The sequence below is a fragment of the Rhinopithecus bieti genome, unplaced genomic scaffold (genome assembly GCF_001698545.2).
Source record: "Rhinopithecus bieti isolate Rb0 unplaced genomic scaffold, ASM169854v2 scaffold_51905, whole genome shotgun sequence".
In the NCBI taxonomy this organism is placed as follows: Eukaryota; Metazoa; Chordata; class Mammalia; order Primates; family Cercopithecidae; genus Rhinopithecus; species Rhinopithecus bieti.
Genome location: NW_016821253.1, coordinates 1,698,916 through 1,722,286, shown reverse-complemented (window position 1 = coordinate 1,722,286; position 23,371 = coordinate 1,698,916). Strand labels below are relative to the sequence as shown.

Below are 23,371 nucleotides of genomic sequence, written 5' to 3'. Positions count from 1 at the left end.
CTGGTGTTCCTAAGTGCAGGGGGCTGTGATGTGCCTCACAGAGAAAACACACACGTTAGCCAAGCTCCCTTCAGACAGGAGTCATGGTTTTGACTGTTGGCTCTGAGTTCAATGTTAAGGAATCCACAGTATCTATTAAATAAGTTGTCTTTAAATTGGAGCACACATAAAACAGGTGTATGAGTCCATTCTCATACTGCTATGAAGAAGTACCCGAGACTGGGTAATTTATAAAGAAAAGAGGATTCATCGACTCACAGCTCCACATGGCTGGGGAGGTCTCAGGAAACCTACAATCATGGTGCAAAGGGAAGCAAACATGTCCTCCTTCACATGGTGGCAGGAGAAAGAAGTTCAGAGAGAAGTGGGAAAAGCCCCTAATAAAACCTCCAGATCTCGTGAGAACTCAGTATCAGGAACAGCATGGAGGTAACCACCCCCATGATTCAATTACCTCCCACCAGGTCCCTCCCAAGATATGTGGAGGTTATGGGAACTATAATTCAAGATGAGATTTGGGTGGGGACACAGTCAAACAATATTAACAGGGTTTTTTTATTTTTCAACCGACAAAAATGGGACCAGAGGCTGGCAGGAGCTTGGCCCCTTGTTTCCAGAAGCAGTGATTCTGCTCTCAGCCTGTGTGCAGGTAACTTTACAGCGCATGGCCCCTGGGAATAATGAGATCAGCTGTAACCTGCAGCCATTGAGCAGACTGGTCCCCTTCACAGCAGAAGCCCAGCCTCCCCTTCTCAGCTCTCACTTGCAAGATGCACCCCTAATTTTGTATTTCTAAAAGGAGCCGGCAAAGCTCTTCAAGCACCACAAAGCACAGGATGCCCTGGGCTGAGGGCTCCCAGACCTGTGATGCACAGATCCGTCCTGTAAAGCTGACCCTGGGCAGAACCTGGGACCCTCCTGCTGTACGTTTACCAAAGGGCACCTCCTCCCCAAATCCACCGAGTGAGCCACACCTTAGCAGCTCCCAAGCATGCAGGCACGAAGCCCCTGGCCACAGCCATGGGGGTCTCCTCTCATCTGACTGTTATTGGTGGTCCTGAGGACAGCATGAGCGATGCCTGCATGTCCCACGTGTGTGCCTGCAGGATTCCCTGTGCCAGCAGCCGGCACAAACTATTCCTCAACATGTGGCCCATTGTTCACCAGAAAGGTCATCAGCTTCCTGATATTGGTCCTCAGAGTCTGGGGCTCCTGGAGGCATCCTGCCTCCCAGGCTGCTCCTGTCAGTTTCTGCCTTCCAGAATACCCTGACCCACCCTCACAACCTCTCCCTGCGGGTGCAGTCCCAAGCAGCCAGTGTAAGGACCCTGCTTTTGAGATACAGGATAGCCAATGTTTGCTTCCCAGTTAGTACGGAGCAGTGTTCCTTGCCAGAAAGAAAACATTCCCTGAGCTCCATCCACATGCCAGGCGCTTTTCAAACTACTGAGAGGGCATTTCACCCCTGAATAACCCTGGATTAAAGCGGAAATCCTTAGACAATTGATCTGAGTCCGTGTGCCTTTGTTCCCATTAATGAAGGAAGTGGCGGTTAGGTTAGGTAGTCCAGTTCAAAACAGAAAAGGAAAGAAAACGTGGAGAGAGCAGACCTGCCGAACCTAGAGGAGGAGCCGTTCACACCTGGGCTGGTCCACCTGGGCAGCGGTGGGCAGATCCCTGAGGTGGCCGTCTCTTCGTTGGCGGGCCTGAGTCGGCATTTAGGGCACTAGACATTCCCATTACTGCCGCACACAAGGAGTTAATTCACAAAAACAGGTGCTAACTCGGAGGGATGAAGATAAGCAGTTGGTCTGTGACTCTAAACTAGAGGAACCAACAACTGGTCTTCATCCCCCGGAAAGCAGCCAGGGCACGGGCACTCCAGGGTCACGGCCCACCCGCTGGGCCCAGCTCCTGCTGCCAGGCAGCCTTCAGCCAGGTCGCTGCATTCCACCCGAGTTGCTGGACACAGTTCGTGCAGTGCTAAGTTTCAGGACAGAAAGTTCCCCTTCGGCAGATCCTACTGCACACACGTCCATGGGTGAAAAAGAGGAGCTGCAGGTCACTGGGAGAACAGGTGGTGGAAGTGGGTCCCACCCAGGTCTTCCTAAGTCCAAGTGGATGCTGCTGCCTGGGGCTGTTGATTCCTGACACTGTTGGCACCAAACCGAGAGGGTTCTTACTGACCCCCACAGCACAGTTGTGTGCCGCGCCCAGGCATCATTTCCGTGTCTGTGTAGCTAATCCAGGAAAGGGAATCTTGGCTGCTGCTCTTCAGAGGACAGAGGCACAGCATCCAATTTCTGCTGCCATGGTACCATTCTTCGCATCCAAAGCTCTGTGTTCCTGTTGCCTTTGCCACAGATGTGGAAAAGACAGTCCCTCTCTTTCTTTTTTTGGACTGGATCTCACTCTGTCACCCAGGCTGGAGAGCAGCAGCACGATCTTGGCTTACTGCAGTCTCCGCCTCCCAGGGTCAAGCGATCCTCCCACCTCAGGCTCCTGAGTAGCTGGGACTACAGCTGTGCACCACCACACCCAGCTAATTTTTGTATTTTTGGTAGAGATGGGGCTTCGCCATGTTGCCCAGGCTGCTCTCAAACTCCTGAGTTCAAGCAATCTACCTGCCTCCGCCCCTCGAAGTGCTAGGATTACAGGCGTGAGCCACCGTGCCTGGCCTTAAATATTTTAATAGAGACGAGATCTCACTATGTTGCCCACTATGTTGCTCCTGACCTCCTGAGCTCAAGCAATCTGCCCACCTCAGCCTCCCAAAGTGCTGGTATTACAGGCGTGAGCCACCACGCCCGGCCTTCTTTTCTTTCATATCCTGAGTGTAAAGCCTTTCCTGGGGTCATTTTCTCACAAGATGCTCAGCAGCTTCCCTCCGTGTGAGGCTCAGATACTGTGCGGGACAGAGAAGCCCCCGGGACCCACCTGAGGCACTGACTTGGCCAAGAAGGACCCTGGCACCGGATTTTAGTTCTTTCTCTTGAGCATTTGTGTGACAGGGAAGCAGCTATGCCACATGTCCTGGAGGTTCCCTTCTGGCTCTAAAGTATTTTTCTTTCTTTCTTTTTTAAGTTTAGGGACGAGCCTACTCTCATGTCTCCCCCCGACAAGGATCCCCTTATTTTCTTTATCTGTGGAGTGATCTCATCACGCATTAGCCCTCAGCTCTGCCTGAGCAGCCGGGGTGACCCTGTTAGTGAGTCTCCCTTCAGAACCCTGTTGCAGTTCGCCGTATGCCTCTTAGCGCCTTGGCACCTTGGCTGAAGTTGTACAATCAGTGGCTTTTTGGGGGGTAGTGGGGACAGGGGCAGTGTTTAGGAGAGAAGGAAATAAGATAATGCTTTTTCTTTCCTTTTACTATCACAGCAGAAAGCAAGCTAGGGAAAGGAACTCTAACCTCCATCGAGCCCCGAAAACATGAAGCACTTTGTCAGGAACTTCATCTACTTATTTCGCTTAATATTCCTGAGAGCTCCAAAGTGTGGGAACTCACATTTCTCTTTCAGCTGTAAGGAGAAGGAAATTCCAAGAGGCTTGGAAATTCCACCAAGCCATTAGTGAGAGTGACCAGTGCTGGCTGGGTTCACCACGGGACGCTGGTCTCTCAAGCGCTACCAGGATCCTGAAATAAATCAAAATCTTCCAGGACCATGCTATGCTAATTTGAGTAGGATTTTTTTGCTTGTTTGGTTTGGTGTCCAATGGGTGGATTTTCTGGCTCTGAGATGCTGCTTTTCAGCTGGGGCCCTCCCTGCTCGGGTCAGTTTTTTTTATAATGGCAGTTTCTTCCTGAGGGCTCACAGGCCAACTGGTGGAATGTATTATAAAACCCTGTTTGTGGCTGGGCACAGTGGCTCACGCCTGTAATCCCAGCACTTTGGGAGGCTGAGGCAGACAGATCACCTGAGGTCAGGAGTTTGAGACCAGCCTGGCCAACATGGTGAAACCCCATCTCTACTAAAAATACCAAAAATTAGCCAGGTGTAGTGGCAGGCGCCTGTAATCCCAGCTACTCAGGAGGCTGAGACAGGAGAATCGCTTGAATCCGAGAGGTGGAGGCCGAGGTCACGCCATTGCACTCCAGCCTGGGTAACAAGAGCAAACTCCATCTCAAAACAAACAAACAACAACAACAACAAAATTCTAGTTTCAGCCTAACCATCCACAAAGTGAGGCTCAGCTCAGGGGCCCCAGCAACCCCAGGGACTGCTTCCTGGGCCAGTCACTGCCCTGCTGCAGGGGGAAGGGGAATTCCCACCCAACCCAGAGCTCTCCTCTCCCTGAGGGGACTTCACACATGCCTGGGGGCTCGTAGGCTGTCCCGGGGATGTGGCTGTGGACAGCTCTGCAGAATTAGTTTGCAGGCCCTCCTCTTCCACATTCCCTCCTCCTCCAGAATCCTATGGGCCGGGAATGTCTCTGTGACCTCCCGGTTCTTCGTGGCACTGTTTCCCCGTCTCCCTCCTCCCCCTTACAAAGGAATGGCATGCTGTATGGAGCCACATGGGCAGCCCCAGGACTGAGACGTTCCCAGGCTCCCACAAAGGGCTGTTGGTGACCACTTGGGCCTGAGGGTGGTCCCCCAGGACAGAGCAGAGCTACGGAAGTAATATCCACCATCCATCACTCCCAGAACAAAATTAGAGATGAAAGGTTGTCATGGGACCCGGGTCAAGACTTTTGTTTGGATTTAAAATGACACTGACTTCTGTCAGAACAGTTGACCTGATCTGGCAGATCAATTAGATAACCAAGCGTGATAGGCCAGTTAGTTTGACATTTCTCATAAATTCTTCAAACTAAACATCCCGGTCCAAGGTTTTTGATAGAAATATATTGAAAGGCCTCTGCAAGATGGGATCCCTAGGAACATGCTTGAGAAATTTGCCCGTGACGGCTGTGGAGGGTGGAAGTGTCACCAGGTCGCGTTCTGAGGCCTCCTTCACACGGAGGTATTCTAGAGGCATTTGGATGCTTGCAGTTTAACAGAAGCTTGTGGGGAATGCTTCTTAAATGACACATTCATTCCTAATTTAGTTGCTTTATGAATTTGGATTTTTTTGCATTGGGTATTTTTATCCTGGGGGTATAAATTTTTTTTTTTTTCATTTCACTAAAAGCAGCATCTAAGGCCCAATCCCACTGATCCGTCACTTTCTCTTACTCTCATCTTTCTGACGTCTTGGTAGAGAGGAGCCTCCACCTCTGTTCTGCTGATGTCAGCAGGGGTTTGGGGTGCTTTCAGGCCTCGGACTCTGGTTGATTGCACCCCTTCTTCCCTTCTGTCTGCAAAGCTTGAAAACAGCATCTACCCACTGGGAGCCTCCTAGGAGGCCTGGATACATTTTCCATTAGTTTTGAGTAAAGATCCATTGTGGTGCTGTATGACCAATGAGAATAGCAATCTCAAATCCTGAATTTTCTAGGTTGATTGCATTTGCCAAACTCCTGCTCTCTCCTTCTGTGTACACCCAATTGTGTGAGGTCAAGTGGTCACAAATAGAGAGGAATCTCCATCTCTTCGGCGTTGGCAGTGTAATGTTGCCAGTAAACCAGACACAGCCAGTCAGGGAAGCAGGTGTCCAGAATGTCCTTTGTAAATACGGGCACCTGGGCCCTGTGCCCAGCTATGCCAGGACTGATCCATGTGCCCTGTGGACCTCGGCAGAGCGGCAGTCACCCACCAGGGACACTCAGATGGTCAGGTACACACCTGTCTGAGGTTGTCATTCTGGCAGAGTTTACAAATTGGGAATTCTGTTAGTTAATACATATTTTTTTAATCATTCAGAATGAGATTTTTTTTATTCGCTAAATGTTGAATATTCAGAGAGCCCTTTTGTGGCTGTCTCCCCCCAGCCAGTCCCCATGTCCCTCTCCCACTTCCCACAGCTTCCTGTTGGTGGATAAGGTGAGGTCATCCTTAGCATTTGCTGGACTTCATTTGTGGTTACATGTCTGTTGCCCATTTTCCGACCCAGAACCTAAGCTGAGTGAAGGCAGGGAGGACCTGGCCTTGTTGGTGAATGTGCCTGCAGAGCCTGGCTCCAAGCCTCGGGTGTTTGCAGAATGTCTGATGCAGAGAGCGAGTTGGGAGAGAGAACAAAAGCAGGAGAAAATAGGCCAGGCTCAGCAAATCAGCACCCAGGACCAGGTGGTTTTTGCCTGGTGTCCCAGGGATATATCTAAGACCCAGGTTAACTGTCCCAGGGAGCTCGACCCTCAAAGTGCCTGGGAATCTTCTGTGTGTCTCGATTGTTTTTGTGGGGGGACTTAGGTGGGGAAGGGGCAGTGGTAGGGAATAGAAAGACTCAAGATTGTGATGACTTTTTCCTTTCTAATTCAAGAGTCTATTTTCCAAGCAAATTCAATTACAAATATAAAAGGAACAAAGAAAACTCCCAACATTTTAACTCTAATATTTTTGTATATAATAGTTTTAACATACTAATATTCATTATTACAGGTATAGAAAATGATGAAGAAATCAAACAGTTAGATGAAGAAATCAAGGAGCTAAATGAATCCAATTCCCAGATGGAAGCCGATATGATTAAACTCAGAACTCAGGTAACAGTTTTTGAAGCCCTCAATTTTAGCTCTAATACATGCTATTATACCAGAGACACATGGCATGAAATCGGCTTTTAGGAGAGCTGTCGTTTCCGCTTTCTTTGCTCTTTTACTTCCTTTATTTTTCCACCTTATGATCTTGATCTTCCACAGATACCATTCCATGGCAGTGTTTGCTGTAGCAGGGGCCATGGTTCTCTCGTTTTCAGTCTGCATGTGTGTTTGTGTTTTTTAATAAAGTGCATTTGTGAATAGGCATTTTCAGAGGATCACCTGTTCCTGCAAACAATGAGGGTTTTCCTTCCAAGATACTTCAGGTCCTTGTGTTATTTAATCACTATATTAAATGGATAGCGACAGCCGAGGTTCCCAGAATTCAAAACAAGGAGTGCCTGCCACATAGGACTCCTGGGTGTCTGGGGTTTGGGGAAGCAGCCCCAGTGACTTGCGGCTGCAGAGCCTGGGGTTGGGAAGAGAGAGCAGTGGCAGCTGGCAGAGCAGCTGTGGTCACTTAACCCCCTCCGTGCCCGCAAGCAGCCCACAGGATAAACATCCTCAGCCTCATCTTAAACATACAGCTTCTAAGACGGAGAGGCAGCTTCCTCAGCCAAGCCGAGGCCACAGAGGCCAGGCTGGACCCTGTCTGACCATGAGCCTTGTGCCTGGCATCCCCCACCTTGCTGCGTTAGGGTCCCAGTCGCCTAAGTACACTCTGGGAGTGGAATTTATTTGCTGACCACCCGACCCTCAGGGTGAGCACCATTGCCCACAGGGTGAGCAGAGGTGTCCTGTCTTCTTAGAAATGAGGTCTCCATTCCGGCCCCTCCCCAGCAGGCCATGGTGTGATGAGGTTCTCAGAGGATGCTGACCAGCCTCCAGGAAGGTTGCTCAGTTTGCTGGGAATGAGCCCGAGGACTGGATGGAAATGAGGATGGTGATGCCACCGGCCACCTACGTGATGATGCTGTCCTCCTAACAAACTCTGAGGGGCTCCCTTATTATCCGCCCTCTGTAAATGAAGAGGCTGAGGCTGGGGAGGCTGAGGGCCTTTCCCGTGGTCAGCGAGGTGTGGTCAGTGGCTCAGCTCTGCTCAACAGGTGGTTTTCAGCCACTGGACACAGCTTTCCCAAGGATGGAGACATCCTCTGGGACTGGGGCCCCACCAAGCAACCGAAAGGGATTTCCAGGTCCCCCTGTGGGTACCAAGGATGAGGCCAAGGGCGGGAACTCCCCACAAGGCCGTGTGGCTGCTGCCTGGGCGCTTTGATGCCAACCTACTTCCCCAGAGGGCATCACTGCCTTGATCTCACCAACCTGGTAGCCCCAGGGGCTGTGTTCAGGCCTTCCTAGAATCTCACATTGGCCTGGCTGGGGCTCACCCAACACAGGTTGGAATTTCCCTTAAGACTTACCTGAATGTTGGGCTTGGGGAATAGAGTAACAGCCTATGGCATTTCTCAGCCCTGGGACCAGCCGAGGCCATGGAGGCGGCATCTTAGAATGTATAGGAGACTCTATGGCTACCGGAGCACCCACGAGCTGCTGGTTCTGGGAGAGATTAGGAGGTGACCTAGTCAGCAAAGATTGTTTAATTGGGACAGATCAATTCACCCTTGAGTATTACTCCGTTCTCACACTGCTAATAAATACCTGAGACTGGGTAGTTTACAAAGGAAATGGGTTCAATGGACTCACAGTTGTATTCTGTTTGTGAGGGCGACAAGCCGAAAATCTTAATTTATTTCCTCCTTTGAATGGCACCTTTTGGGGCACTCTCTGATGAGGCAGAATGTCCTTGTCTGTCCAGGGTGTTGAGTAGGTGGTCTACTGGGGCTACCCAATTCCAACAGGATGCCGTTCAGGAAGGGGGTTCTTCCCACTTTCCAAAACCCCTCCCTCTGCAGTGAAGGCCTGCTGCTCCGTGGCCGTCCATGAGGGACGGACGGCAGCTCTGACGCCAGCTGTGGATGAAGCACTGGGGCTGGGGCTCAGTCTGGGGCTGAGTAAGCTTAGAGGTCATGCCGCCTGGGTCTGTGCCCTAGGAAACAACACATGTGCCTGCGAAGGCTGCTTAGAGTAGGAATCTCAGGTACTCTCTGCACCTGCACGGGCGTGGCCTCCCCCTCAGGAAGCACTCAGGTTTGTGTCCGTTCTCACTGGTTCCTTTGTGCCTTTCTTTATCTCTGAGATGAGTAGTTGCTCCTAACAGCATGTATTTGGACCTGATGTCAAAAATGAATGTGAAGAGTTCACATGTATTCTCACTGACTCAGCTGATGAGAGAGGTGACTTCCCAGATGTGCCCAGGGATGGACCTTCCTCTATTTTAGAAGAGACGGGAATGTGCTGAGCCAGAGTCCCCCAGCTCTGCAGCTCTCAGGGTCGGATGATGAGCTCCAGTCCAGAAGTTGTTTTGTGAGCACCAGGCCTGAGCTCAGAGACAGGCAGCTGCTGACGCAGGCAGCTTAGAGCCTGATACTCCTTAAACGGGTTAGACCTGGGGCAAAACTTAACCAGAAAACAACGTGCGCCCACAGCCAGGAGACCTCCTTGCTGTCTGTGCCTCGGCCACTGCCCGGGAAGTATGGAGGAGGAACATGGGGCAGGCCAGCTCTCCAGGGCATAAAGCGGCCCTGCCTGACAGCCTTGGCCTCCCTGCAGCAGTCTTCACGCCCCTTGCATTTTCCTTTAGAAGGTCCTGACTTTCCCATGCCTCTCAGGCCCTCACACCCTCAGGGAGCATGGCCAGGAAGGGGAACAGGCCCAAATCCCGTGTTTTCTTGTCCACTCTGACCCAAGAGAAAGGCAGGTTTCTCCCAGTGCCCCATGACACGTTCAAGACACACTGACACGGGGATGCAGGCCTGTGCGCAGAGCCCATGCCAGAGACGACATAGGGCTGCAGGCTTGTCCCAAGCCCAAGCCATGAGATAGATGAGAAGTGGACGCCCATGGCCCGATGTTCTCTCTGGAGCGGGAACAGAGGGAGGAACGGTAGAGTCAGTGCTCAGGCCTGCAGCCCGGTGATGAGGGTCCTGCACAGGGAGGGGTCTAGACTTTAATCTGGTAAAGAACAAATCCAAGAGAAGTAAAAAGGAAACTCCATCCAAACCTTTAAATTTCAAACCTGTCCCGGACGGGGAAGACCTCCACGCCTGTGCTGAATGGGGGAGACCCTAGCGACTGGGCTGGATGCTGCGGAAACCGCCACACCTGTCCTGTGCCGGATGGTGGGGAGACTGCAGCGCCTCTGCCGGATAAGGGGGAGACGGCCGCGCCTGTGCCCCACGCAGGGAGACCCCCGCACCTGTGCCAGATGGAAGTAGACCGCAGCGCCTGTGACGGATGGGGGAGACCCTCGCGACTAGGCCGGATAAGGGAGAGACCGCCACGCCTGTGCCAGATGCAGGAAAGGCCGCCCCTGCCACTCTCTGCGGAAGGGGTTTTGTGTTACATCTCAAGCCCAGGAGTGTTCTTACTAAAACTTGGAAAGGTTTTTTTCACTGTTCAGTTGTAAGAATTCAAATTAGGACAAACCCAATTTTATTTCATTGAGAAGATGAGTTTTCCAATTTGGAATGTGTTTAAACACTATTTGGGGTCCAATTAGTGCGACCAAATACAATTCGTATGTGGCTGAAAACTCCATTCTTATGCTTGGCAGCTTGAAGAGTGGGTCTCAGGGACTTCGCCTCACACAGACGCGATCAGAAGTCCCGACACCGGCCAGGCGCGGTGGCTCTCGCCTGTAATGCCAGCACTTTGGGAGGCTGAGGTGGGCAGATCACGAGGTCAGGAGACCAAGACCATCCTGGCTAACACGGTGAAACCCAGTCTCTACTAAAAATACAAAAAAAAAAAAAAAAAAAAAAAATTAGTTGGGCGTGGTGGCGGGCACCTGTAGTCCCAGCTACTCAGGAGGCTGAGGCAGGAGAATGGCGTGAACCCGATCAGGCTTCCTCCCGGGGTGGCCCAGCACCAGCAGAACGGCAGAGGTGCCTGTGGGATCTGCTGTTTCCCCAACTCCATTCAACTGGATTCAGTGTGGCCTCAGCTTCAGGGTCTGGGGCACCCACGCTGGGCACACCCAAGCCTTGGTTCTGGATTCCAAGATTCCCCAGACACATCTCATCCGATTCAACTCGGTTCACATCAGACCCCAGAGCAGAGACAAGAAAAGCTTGCCCTCGGCCCCAGGGGACACCCAGAAGTTGCTTGTTATCAGAATCCGGATAAAAAGAGGACCGCTATGGAGGAAGAGAGAGCAGGGGACTCAAGTGCTGGGCGTGGCCTGGGCAAGCGGCGTTTGTGTGAACTACATGAGTGCTGAGGGCCTGAGTTGGAGACCCCACCGTGGGGGCCTGGAGCAAGGAGACCGAGGAGAGATGGTGGGAGTCCTGCAGACACGGGAGGTGGAGAAGGGAAAGGAGCACTCCCGGCACAGGAAACAGCAGGAGCAGAAGGAGGATGGCTCTGAGCTGGCTGGGAGGTTGGGATGCTGTCCCCATGGCCCAAACAGTGCAGGCATTTGTCAGGGAGGTGGGGGTGGGGGTATTTGAGTATAAAAGGGAGCTGGTGTTTTCAGGCCAGGCTATTCACAAGAAACCCCCCAGCTCCTGGTGTGAGGGCCCAGATGGACCAGTGTGAACAGCCCTGTGAAACTTGACTTCTTCTAAGATTGGCAGGTCAGTTAATCCCACAGCCTGCACCACTTTCAGATAGTGGCTGTTCTCCCTGGGGCTAAGCCTCTCTATGGTCCAGCCTCCCTGGTCAGCACCGGCATGGGCAGGAGCCCGTCCTCCCTGCACGAGGACACTCTTGGGGTTACGCCCTTCCACCGCCCCACTGCCAACGCCTTGCGATTCCCACCCATTTTACACTTCTTCCGGAAATGTTTTCTAAACACATCATGCCATCCAGGTACTTAGTCTAGACCAGGTATTGGCAAACATTTTCTACATAGGACCAGATGGCAAATATTTTAGGCTTCTGGGCCATGCAGCTGTGTTGCAGTGTGACAGCCTCACAACACGTGTGAGTGTGACCCTGTTTCAACACAGCGTCACGTGGTTCTACAGTTGGAACTTAATAGCTCTTCCATGTTACAAAATGCTGTTATCCTTTTGTTTTTTTCTTACCGCTAAAAACTGCAAATGCCATTCTTAGCTCAGTCTTAGCTTTCAATGTCAGGCCCTGGGCTAGATTTGACCTTTCTCTGCTCCAGGTGTGGTCAGAGGCTGCACAGTCTAAGAAACACTGAGGTCCAGAAGGACAGAGGGTGTGGACAAGTCTGTAAAAATGCGGGTTTGGACCTAGACTGGCCATCAGGCTGCTGCTGACGTGGGAACTTTCTTGGGAAGATCCGGGAACGTACTGCTTCCTAGCAGCCTGAAAAACTTGTGGTGTTTCTTAAACAATCAAAAACAGAACCCACGGTCGTCAGAGGGCTCCCCACTCTACCACAGGCGACTCAGTGGTTCTGGAAATGCAGACTCAGATTCACCAGTGCACATCGCTGACGATGGCAGAGGTGGCCGGCCCAGCTCCCAGCCAGGCCCCCAGACCCACTCGCGACACAGGCCCCTCCCCGTGTAAGCACCTGTGATCAGGGACGCCTTCCAAGTGCCAGGAACCACGTACCATGGCTACTGTGGGTTGGGTTTGGAAGAGAGACACCAGCCTTTGTGGTCCTCCCCAGCCTGCTCAGCCCCATCCTCAGAGGAGGCCTGGCGTATGAGGGGCTGGGCGGAGCCCCTGCATCACCTTGCTCAGCAGCGCTGTCTCCCATGACGCCACAGCGTGCTGGCCAGCTCCAAGACGTTCTGAGAGGGCTCTCCTTTACTCTGGGCTGCTAAGACTGGGTCAGAGGCCCCAGGAATAGCAAATGTCTGCTCACTGCAAACATGCCTCACATCTCAGTGTGAGTGTATGTTGCAGGCAAGGAGCATTACTCCCATTTTCCAGAAAAAGAGCCCACAGTTTGCCTGGCTAGGATAGTAAGGAATGGGCAACAGTGACCCTGAGACACAGCTTCTTGCCACCCTGGAGGAAGGCCTCAGGCAAGCAAACGTGTCCACGTGCAAGAAGCCCGAGGCCCTGTGTGTGTGGGCTGGAGATGCAGGAGATTCAGGGGCCAGGGGGGTGTGCTTGAGGGAGGTAAGGCTGTGAGACCTGGCAGATACCTATCAGTTCTGGTTTTGGGTCTCCGGGCATCCCCTCTGACCCTGGATGGGGCTCATCACGCAGCCTGGTTCAGGAGATGATCGTTTTGGCCAGGGCTTTGATGGGATGTTTATTCAAACTGCATATTTTGTTCCACTGCTAAGTGGATTCAACATAATGAGATTTGTTCCATTTTGAGAAAATCAAAGCATTTATAAGCACGGGAGCCCCCCTCTCCACCCCCACCCCAGCCACAGACCCAGGTAGCATGGGAAGGAACAGCCTAACTCCTGAGTCTCACAGAGAGTCCTGAGCACAGGAAGGTGTCTCTGCCTCTGCAGGAGGGGCTAGACTTCCCAGCAGAGAGCATAGGTTGAAGGAGGAATGGATCTAAAATGTGTCCCCATGAATTTTGCTGGGGACAATGAGACAGGGTGCCACCCCTGCCTTGGGCACCCCACAGGCTACTTCTCTGCTAAGCCGGGGGAGCAGCTGCACTTCCCTTTACTCTGAGCCCCAAAGACCAGATCAGAGGCCCCAGGAATAACAAATGTCTTCTCACTGCAAACACACCGCACCTGCCAGTGTGAGCTCATAATGCAAGGAGCATTATGCCCATTTTCCAGAAAAAGAGCCCACAGTTTGCCCGGCTAGGATAGGAAGGAATAGCCAGAAGCACCTCTGAGACACTCAACCAGAGGCGAGCTGGGCTGGGCTCATCCAGGAGGGCCCGCTGAGGGCTAGCGATGGGGAGGCCTCTGCAGGGTTCTCTGAGCACAGACGAGGGGCCGAGGGGCCTGGAGCAGCGGCCATCTAGGAAAGCCCCCGGGTGCAAAGGGCAGGAGCCACCCTCTGCTCAGGGAGACGGCAGAGGTGCCCGTCCTGCTGCTGGCCTTCCCCCTGCGTGGGCCCTTTAAAATCCTCGGGACAATGGCGCCTCGCCCGAGATTAGACTCCATCGTAGAAAACCTACGTCTGCTTACACTGACGTCATCTCTAGTGAGGTCCCAGCCACAGCTGCCACCAGCCGTGAGTGCAGGCACGTGGCTGCCCAGGAAGGGTTACAGAACGCTCTGGAAGACAAGCACCAGGCACGCAGCTCTTCGCGGCCCACCCAGGAGTCGAGGGAGGCCAGGCATCCACTCCTGAGCCTGTAAGGGGGCGGCTGGGAGGGGAACATTAATTTGATAAATAATCCCAAGGAACACAAATGAGAAGGTCACCAGGGACATGCCTGGAAATAAAGCTGTGTGATGTCGGTGGGTTCTCCACAGGGCACCGTCCCTGCAGGAATGGTGGGGGCTGCGATTCCTTCCAAGGAGAAAGCCCGCCCTCCCCACTTCATCCTGGAGGGCATCTCCAAGGGGCTCCAGTTTTCTAACAGAGGGTCTGTGCCTGAGGCTGGTGACTGGGAGAACCCGGGATTTGACCCAGTACAGCCAAGGGAGGGCCAGAACACAGGAGAAGGCAGGACCAAGAGGGAGAGGAGGAGAGACTCATGAGAGGACTTGGGAATGACATGTCGGGGAAGGAGAGGAGAGGAGCAGGTAGGCCAGGCAAGCCAGCCCTGAACTCTGCGGGTCGGCTCGGTCTTCCAGGGAGAAGCCCCAGATCACGCACGGCAGAGGCACCCCTGGTGCCCGAGGCAGACACCCCCGCGGGCAGGGCAGCTCCCTGCCTGCTGCGTGTGAAGTTAGTCCTGTGCGGTTATAGGCAGAGGCCCTGACCTTGACCTTGATGATACTTAAATTATCTCTGGAATATGCAAGGAAGGGTCCATGGTGGGCCTTTTTCCTTAGAGAAATGCAGGAAGACCACCCTGTGGGCACAGTGCCAGCCCGGTGCCATCTGAAGAGATAGTGACATCCCCACACAGAAATGAGCATTAGAGGACTTCGCTGTGGCAGAATTTGATTCAGGCTAGAAAGGAGAAGTATTCGCATCAAGTCAGTAAAACACTAAGCCCCCTACACACTGCAGTCCCGTCAGGCCAGTGGAGAGAACAGGATGGCACAAGGAAACACTCTCACTTCCCCAGTTGTCAAGTGCAAGGAATCCAAAGCATAGACAGCAGGTCCTTAAACGGCGAGTGCTCACCACCGGAGCCTTTTTCTTTCTTTCTTTCTTTCTTTTTTGTGAGACCGAATCTTGCTCTGTCACCCAGGCCAGAGTACAATGGTGTGATCTCAGCTCACTGCAACCTCCGCCTCTCTGGTTCAAGCTGTTCTCATGTCTTAGTCTCCCGAGTAGCTGGGATTACAGACGCCCGCCACCACGCCTGGCTAATTTTTGTATTTTTAGTAAAGACAGGGTGTCACCATGTTGGTCAGGCTGATCTCGAACTCCTGACCTCAAGTGATCTGCCTGTCTTGGCCTCCCAAAGTGCTGGGATTCCAGGCGTGAGTCACAGCACCCGGCCCGAAGTCTTTCTCCTTCAGCGAGAGGGCCCTTCTTTGTACCCAATAGGCTGTGGCCCCCGACAAGGACCTCGGGCTCCTAGGTCCTCCTGGTGTTACATGTCACACGCACTTGTGCGTTTCAGATTACCACGATGGAGAGCAACCTGAAGACCATCGAAGAGGAGAACAAAGTGATTGAGCAGCAGAACGAGTCTCTCCTCCACGAGCTGGCGAACCTGAGCCAGTCTCTGATCCACAGTCTGGCTAATATCCAGCTGCCGCACATGGTAAGTGACTGAGCGCGCAAGGCAGGAATGTGGCGTCCTCACAGCGCACAGCCTAAAGTAGATGCCGTTTTTGTTATTTTCATGGTTCTTCAGCCTTTGGCAAATGTTTGTGGTTACCACCCCGAAACCATACCATTAACTGCTAGAAACATGGGCGGGGCTGACCCCATAAACTTAAGTGTGCTCTGAGCCAGCCTTTGAAATAGTATAAAACCAAGGGCACTATGCTATGATACTATTTTATGCTTTTGTAAATATACTATTAAGAAAATAAAAGTTGTATATGAACTACTATTTAATATCTCGTAGGATCCAATCAATGAACAAAATTTTGATGCTTACGTGACTACTTTGACGGAAATGTATACAAATCAAGATCGTTATCAGAGTCCAGAAAATAAAGCCCTACTGGAAAATATAAAGCAGGCTGTGAGAGGAATTCAGGTCTGAACAGCTGCTGTAGTGATGAAACTCTTGCTTAAAAAGGATGCCTCTTGTTTTTTGCTGCTGTAACTTACCAGAAAGTGTTCTATATTTATTTCTGTTTGAAACAGTGTTATGCTTACAAGACTTCATAATGATTTTATGTCTTGCTTTAAAGATAGTACCTGCAGAATAGTTTTTGAATACACCCACATTTTGTACGTTTCCATGTAAGCTGACATAGTGTTCTGCCATGTAATGTTTATAGCTGCTGATGTATGCACATTTGGGGGTATATCTATTTCTGAAGAGGTAAGCTGATCAAAATAAATAGAGTGTAAATTCTTTTTAATGCTTTAGTGATTAAATGTTTTAGTATTTTGAACTGAAATGGACACACACACACACACACACACACACACAGCTTTGAATGACCATGTTGTGGCCAAGCAGCCGCTTTTTAGACGTTATCATTTTGCCTCATGTTGGAGGACTTTATGGAATTTAAGAAATACATTTTGTGTGCATATTGTTTCATAGCAAGAATTGGTTGCAAAAAATGCTTTATTTTTGAACAATGCTTGGAAATATTATGTGACTTTTTTGTTTGTTTGTTTTAGGAGGATGGTGTATGGTGGGGGCAATAAATGAGGTTTTTTGCATTCCAAGGAAATGGCATATGGATTAACTGTAAGAAATGAAATAAGTAATTTATTGTAAGACAACATCAAGCCATGGAAACTTGGCAGAAGATTCAAAGCAGCTTAAACAGCACTTTTAAATTAACTCCTAAGCATTACATGGTGTGACTATGGAAACTCCAGTTAAGACAGGATCTTATCAGAGGTGGACAACGTGAAGATTTCCTTTTCCATTTTCAATAAACTTTGGAACAACCTTCTCGTATCTCCCCTAGAGTTTCGTGCCCCTCTGAACTGTCTGTTGTTGCAATGTAGTTTATCAACAGAATTTGTGTGTTTTCGATTTAAGCTAAAAGATAATTTAAGAACATTTATTTCCCCTTTTCACTTTAAAAAATTATGATTATTCCTATTATTGTTATGAACCTTCTTATTTTACATTTGAGGGATAAAGGCAAATGATTTGTGAGTCTTCTAGTTACTGGACCGAGTTTTCTGCTGGATCTGGTGGGAAGGCAGCTCGGTAAAGTTTCTCTCCTGCTCCCCCTGCCCGACTTTGACTCTGAATAAGCATTTGGTCCTATTCAGAGGACTCTTACCACGACATTTCTGTTCTACACTTGGTTGGAGACCAGTTGACCATAGAGCATTTGCAGAGCCTTGTTGTTTGATTTCTTGTGACTATTCTAAGAATGAATGCAATCAGATTTTAAAAGTAACTAAATATACTTCAGCACTTTTTTGCTTTAAACTAGATCATCTTAGACTTGTTTATACCTTCCAGATTTGATTGTTTTACTCCAAATGACTGCACTATATGTATGCATAAGACCACTTTTGAGCGCTGCGTTCCCCCTTCTGAGTAGTCCTTTGACAATGTGTTGTGTTTTCTGATGTTGACTTGATTTCCATTTAATAGCATCTCTTCCTTCCATGTCTTGATGTTATGCAGGAAGTACAGACGTACTTTAAATTTTTGTTATGAAATAAAAAAAAAAAGATGGGTTTTGTAAAAATAAAAAAAAAAATATTTTTAGCAGAACAGGACTTACAGGGTCATTGTCCCCACAATGTGCCAGTCGACTATTTGCACTTACCTTGTCCTATATATCCGTACGGAGGTGTGCAATTCCTCGTGTCAGTAGCCTTGTGACACTGAACCTGGATGGATTATAGAGGAGCCCTCACGGCCGATCAATAATGTTGCGAAGGGAGACTACAGGGATCTCACGACAAATATTCTGATACAATACTCAACCTCGGTATATATATATATGTATAAATATATGTATATCCCAGCGGCACTTTATACTGTTCACTGTACAAAAGCTTACAGTTTTCCACAAGGACTTTAATAACTAGCTGGGAAAAAGATGATGTAATTACTTCGGGGCTCTGCGGAACCTTCTCTGTACAGCGCCCCCTTTCTGTTGTGCTATTGGTTGCAGCTGCCATGCTCAGAATGCGTTTTGAGAGCTGAAGCAAGGTGCTTGCAGTCACCTGAGGCCGTCCGTGTGGCCCAGGGCCCCAGCCGCCTTTAGGGCCCCCATTGTTCATAACAGCATATGCATTTCCCCACCGCGTTGTGTCTGCAGCTTCTTTGCCAATATAGTAATGCTTTTAGTAGAGTACTAGATAGTATCAGTTTTGGATTCTTATTGTTATCACCTATGTACAATGGAAAGGGATTTTAAGCACAAACCTGCTGCTCATCTAACGTTGGTACATAATATCAAATCAAAAGTTATCTGTGACTATTATATAGGGATCACAAAAGCGTCACATATTAGAATGCTGACCTTTCACATGGAATTATTGTGAGTCATCAGAGTTTATTATAACTTATTGTTCATATTCATTTCTAAGTTAATTTAAGTAATCATTTATTAAGACAGAATTTTGTATAAACTATTTATCGTGCTCTCTGTGGAACTGAAGTGTGATTTATTTTTGTACTACACGGCATGGGTTTGTTGACACTTTGGTTTTGCTATAAATGTGTGGAATCACAAGTTGCTGTTGACACTTCATTTTTAAATTGTGAACTTTGTACAAATTTTGTCATGCTGGATGTTAACACATCTTACTCTAAATAAAAAAGGTGTTGCCACACTTGTAGCACGAAGGATCTCTAACCCGGGTCTGCGTCTTCACTTGAGTCTGGGAAATGCTGTCTGGGGCCCCGTGGGATCCACTCGAAGCCTTTCACTCCAGCTTAGTTGCTTTTAACATTTTTACCAGTTTGGTTCTCAACTCCTAGGCATATAGGAGTCAATGACTTTTAGAAAACTATGTGAGTGTCTCGGCATCCCCACTGGGCCGTCCTTTTCCCATTTGCTGTTGCTCCTGCCCCTCGCTGGGCCAGGCCATCTGAGAGCCAGCCTGGATGGAGGACATGGTGCCTCCCGGCACAGGGCTCCCCTGGACAGGGAATTCTCCGCCAGCAGCCCTGCAGCCATCACACTTGGGGGCGTTGCCATTGTGCTTTGGTCCACATCTCAGCGCGCCCACGCCGGGCAGTCACGTCCTTTGTAGAGGCTTTCTTCTTCTGGAATCCAGTCGAGGAGGTGCACTGCTCCCAGCTGGTCCGTCCCTGTCCCTTCTCTGTCCCTGTCACCTCCTTATTACTGAGCAGTTTCTCAGCCTGCCTGTCTCCCAGATCACAGACAGTTTTCAACTGCCCAGGACCGTTGTTCTTCAAAATGTCCCAAACTGGCTGCCACCTCCTGACTGCTTCGGGTTGACTGGGAGGCGTGTCCTTCTCCAGCTTCATGTCGGGGGCAGAAGGGCAGGCGGCCCATCGTTGGTAGGCGCGTCCTTCTCCAGCTTCATGTCGGGAGCAGAAGGGCAGGCGGCCCATCGTTGGGAGGCGCGTCCTTCTCCAGCTTCATGTCGGGAGCAGAAGGGCAGGCAGCCCATCGCTGGGAGGCGTGTCCTTCTCCAGCTTCATGTCGGGGGCAGAAGGGCAGGCGGCCCATCGCTGGCTCCCTGGTGTTGAAAGATGGCACCTTGTTACGTCCATGCTGTTGCCAGGATCCCAGCAGCAAGTCGCCCGTAAAACCTAAATTGCCCTTCAAATATAGTTTGACAATGAATTACCCACTTTCACACCAACTGTATTAGTAAATGTCATGGTTTAAAATTCCAGAACTGCCCTCCTCTCATAGACACAATCACCCAAAACATAAAATTTGAGAAAGGGACTCTGACAACCTTGGTTAAATTTCATAATTTATTCCCAGTGGTGCCTTCAGCTGCTTCACGATTCAAGGTCCCCTGGGCACTTCTCATAAGCTAGTGTGTTCTGATGGCTCCTTGGCGACAGCACTGCCTCCTGGAAGCGCTGGTGATTGCAGTGAGTCCCCCTCCAGTCCTTGGTAGAGTCCTCAGAGCTGACAGAAGAGAGGGGCGACTCTCACTCCTGTGGCCCTGCATCTCTGTCTCTCTAGACCCGCAGGGTGGAAGAAGCTCTGTCAAAGGCTGTCTTTAGGAGCAAGCCAAGTTAATGATGTGGGACTCAGGTCTGTCTGTTAGGATTATTAAAAGCTATTTTTCCATAGGAGCAGTATGCCTGAGAATTGGTGTAAATATTTCAGAAAGCAACTTATTAATATTTTCAAAAATCTTAGAAAATTTATATTTTGCGTCAATCTCGGTCTATACTAGAAATACCAAAACAATTACAAATGTACCAAAATCAATAAAAACAGCCCTAAAGTCCTATTATGGAGGAATGATTAAGCAATTCATGATCCATGAACTTTATGGAGTACTAGAGAGCTCTTAAAATAATGGCTATAAAAACCTTTTAATAAGGGGATTATGATAAAGTAGGTGAAGAGTACAGAAAAAAATTACAAATGCATGAAGGGGCACATTATCAACAAAAAGAGTTGGACTCTAAAATATTTGAAGAGATTTATTCTGAGCCAAATATGAGTGACCATGGTCCATGACACAGCCCTCAGGAGGTGCTAAGAACATGTGCCCAAGGTGGTCGGGGCACAGATTGATGTTATACATTTTAGGGAGGCATGAGACATCAATCAAATACATTTAAGAAATACATTGGTTTGGTCCAGAAAGGCGGGACAACTCAAAGCGGGGGCTTCCAGGCTATCGGTGAATTTAAACATTTTCTGGTTGACAATTGGTTGAGTTTGTCTAAAGACCTGGGATTGATAGAAAGGGAATGTTCAAGTTAAGATAAAGATTGTGGAAACCAAAGTTCTTTGGAAGTCCTTATTGACTTCTCTTAGAGACAATAGATGACTAATGTTTCCTGTTCAGATTTTATTTTATTTATTTATTTATTTTTTGAGATGGAGTCTCACACTATTGCCCAGGCTAGAGTGCAATGGTGCAATCTTGGCTCACTGCAGCCTCCACCTTCTGGGTTCACGCAGTTCTCATGCCTCAGCCTCCCGAGCAGCTGGGATTACAGGCACACACCACCACATTTGTATTTTTAGTGGAGACGGGATGTCACCATGTTGGCCAGACTGATCTTAAACTCCTGACCTTGTGATCCTCCCACCTCAGCCTCCCAAAGTGCTGGAATTACAGGTGTGAGCCACTGCACCTGGCCTTCCTACTCAGCTCTTAGTTAATCTCTTCAGGATTGAGAGGGCCTAGAAGAAAAAGATCGAGTTATAGTAACAGAGATTCTTTACAGATGCAAAATTTCCGCCTACAAAGAACAGTTTTGCAGGGCCATTTCAAAATATGGCAAAGAAACATGTTGTAGGGTAAAATATTTTGATTTTCTTCCTTGTCTTGTAATGTTGTGCCAGAGTCAGGTTGGAAAATTAAGTCGTGATATATAGGTTGAATAAAACCCATCTGATGAGAATGTATGGTTTGCAGGGCATGACTCCCCAGACCCCTTCAATAGGAATTTGGGCAAGATAAAAAAAATCAGAGTTTAGTCTCAGCCTTAGCAAAATAAACTTCTGAATTGGTTGAGACCTGTCTCAGACACTTACTGGTTCACGCAACACAGCTGGGTAATGAGGCCGAGCTCAGGCTCTTAAGGGAGAAGCAGTTTCAGTGTATGAAGACAATCAGGCTTTCAGCCTCTGTATTTCACTTACTTCGACACTCACAAGTTATCAGTCACCGTTCAGACCCTGGGTCAAGCGGGAAACAACACAAAGAAAAACTCCCATCCTAACAAATGTAGTTGGCATAGCCCTCCTTGTATAACAATAAAACAGGCACATGGCAGCTCCCGAGCACCCTGATTTTCCGTATCAAATAGAGTGGCCGAAGGGAAAGCCTTACAGCTGGTCCGAATGAGGCCTTCCCTGTGTGAGGCCAAACATGGGGTGTGCTGGACTTTCCTCTGGATGGAGTCAGCTTTGGTCTCTGACCCCATCCTTGCATCCTAATTTCCTTTCATCCTCTTCTTGTTTTTCAATTTAATGGGTTTTTTTCTTTCTAGAGCATTGTTCATGCACTTCCAGTTGCTTCGAATCTTTGTTGAGCAAGGTAAGATAAGGAAGTAAAGAAGGATCAGTATTGCCCACAAACACAGGGATGCGTGTGGATGGCCAGATAAAGGCGGGAAATTAATCAGAGAAGGAAAGAAGAGGGAGGGGCCGGTGATGGAATCGGGAAATTGAGAATTCCGTCTTAGAGCCCGAAAGAGAGATAATCAAAGGTAAATCATGGCTATCAATACTTAGGGCCCAACAGCTGTCCCCGGCTTCCACCACAGCCTTGTTTTCTGGCCGAATGCGGTGGGAGCCCGGCCTTCCTTAGGATCCATCCCTCCCCTCGGAGGCTGGTAGCCTTGCCCAGCAACAGCAGAGAACCATGCTCTTTCCACAGGCCACCAACAAAACGTGTGAAGCGTCTGATAAAAACCATGAACAATCATTGTGTTTCCCTTTGCTGAGGAACAAATTGTTTCCTCTCATGTGTGAGATACAAACAGTAGGCGTTCAACTCATTTGCCTTCTTTGATACGTGGGGAACAAAAACACCCAAGACCATCTGGGGAGAGAGCCAGAGACGCCATCGTTAAACTCTCGTAGGCGTCAGCCCCACGCGAGGTGTCTCACACAGCTGTCCCCACGGAAGGGGCCTCCGGACACCTGAACAGCATCCGCCCCCGAAACCATCCTTGTCAGTCGTGTCTGACGGCAGAGGTGTCCCTGAGAAATGTCTCACTGTGGTGAGATTGGTCGTGGAAAAGCCCAGTCCTCTCCTCATTTTTTCCCAAAGAGAGAATCTCTGACCCTCTATCCAGGAGGGGACCGTGTTGGAGTCGACAGGACTCTGTCCCCCTCCTGCACTAGGAGTAACCTCTTTAAAGGGAGATGTGGCCTAGGAATATTAGAATCCAAGTAAGACGTGACCTATCCAGAAAAGAAGGTTTAGAAAGAATACAGCATTGTCATGTTCAAAGATCTTCAGACCTTAGGCACCAGTTTAAAGTTATTTAGATTGAGTGCAGAGGTTAATCAGGGGATATAGAAGTCTAGATGGAGGTTGCTGACTTTACAAAGCAACTGAAAAATTGAGGTTGTGACACTACCTTAAAATGAGATCATAACTCAGGTACCATGTCTCTCACCAGACACTCCCAGCCTGTCTCTCTGATGGTTTACAAAACCTCATCAAGTTGGGAAAACCACCCCCAAAATTACATGGGAACCTCAAATTGTTTCCTTAGTAGGGTGGAAATAAGCAAAGACATGCCCAAACGACAACAGACAGAGGCTACTTACCCCGAGCTCCTTAGAGTTAGGGAGCCGACCGCCATCACTTGCATTTTTGCAGAGACTCCAGCAGGCTGGGTGTGGGAGATTCCCAGGGGAAGGGAAGGCACCCGGTGAGCCCCGATGGAGGCTGCTGGCCTGGGAGCTGG

General features: G+C 49.5%; 1 protein-coding gene across 21 annotated transcripts in view; it reads left to right on the top strand.

The window, feature by feature from the left end:
- MYT1L (myelin transcription factor 1 like) overlaps positions 1–18,632 on the top strand; it is a 548,227-nt gene extending 529,595 nt beyond the window's left edge. For 8 of the 21 annotated variants that reach the window (XM_017860324.1, XM_017860325.1, XM_017860316.1 and 5 more), the window contains 3 exons: positions 6,479–6,588; positions 15,290–15,433; positions 15,743–18,632. In XM_017860324.1, coding sequence (XP_017715813.1) covers positions 6,479–6,588; positions 15,290–15,433; positions 15,743–15,883 — 395 coding nt within the window. In that variant the 3' untranslated portion in view covers positions 15,884–18,632. Of the gene's footprint in view, positions 1–6,478; positions 6,589–15,289 lie in introns of all 21 variants that reach the window. The other 13 variants (XM_017860329.1, XM_017860326.1, XM_017860323.1 and 10 more) reach the window with 4 other exon arrangements.
- The last annotated feature ends 4,739 nt before the right edge of the window (positions 18,633–23,371 follow it).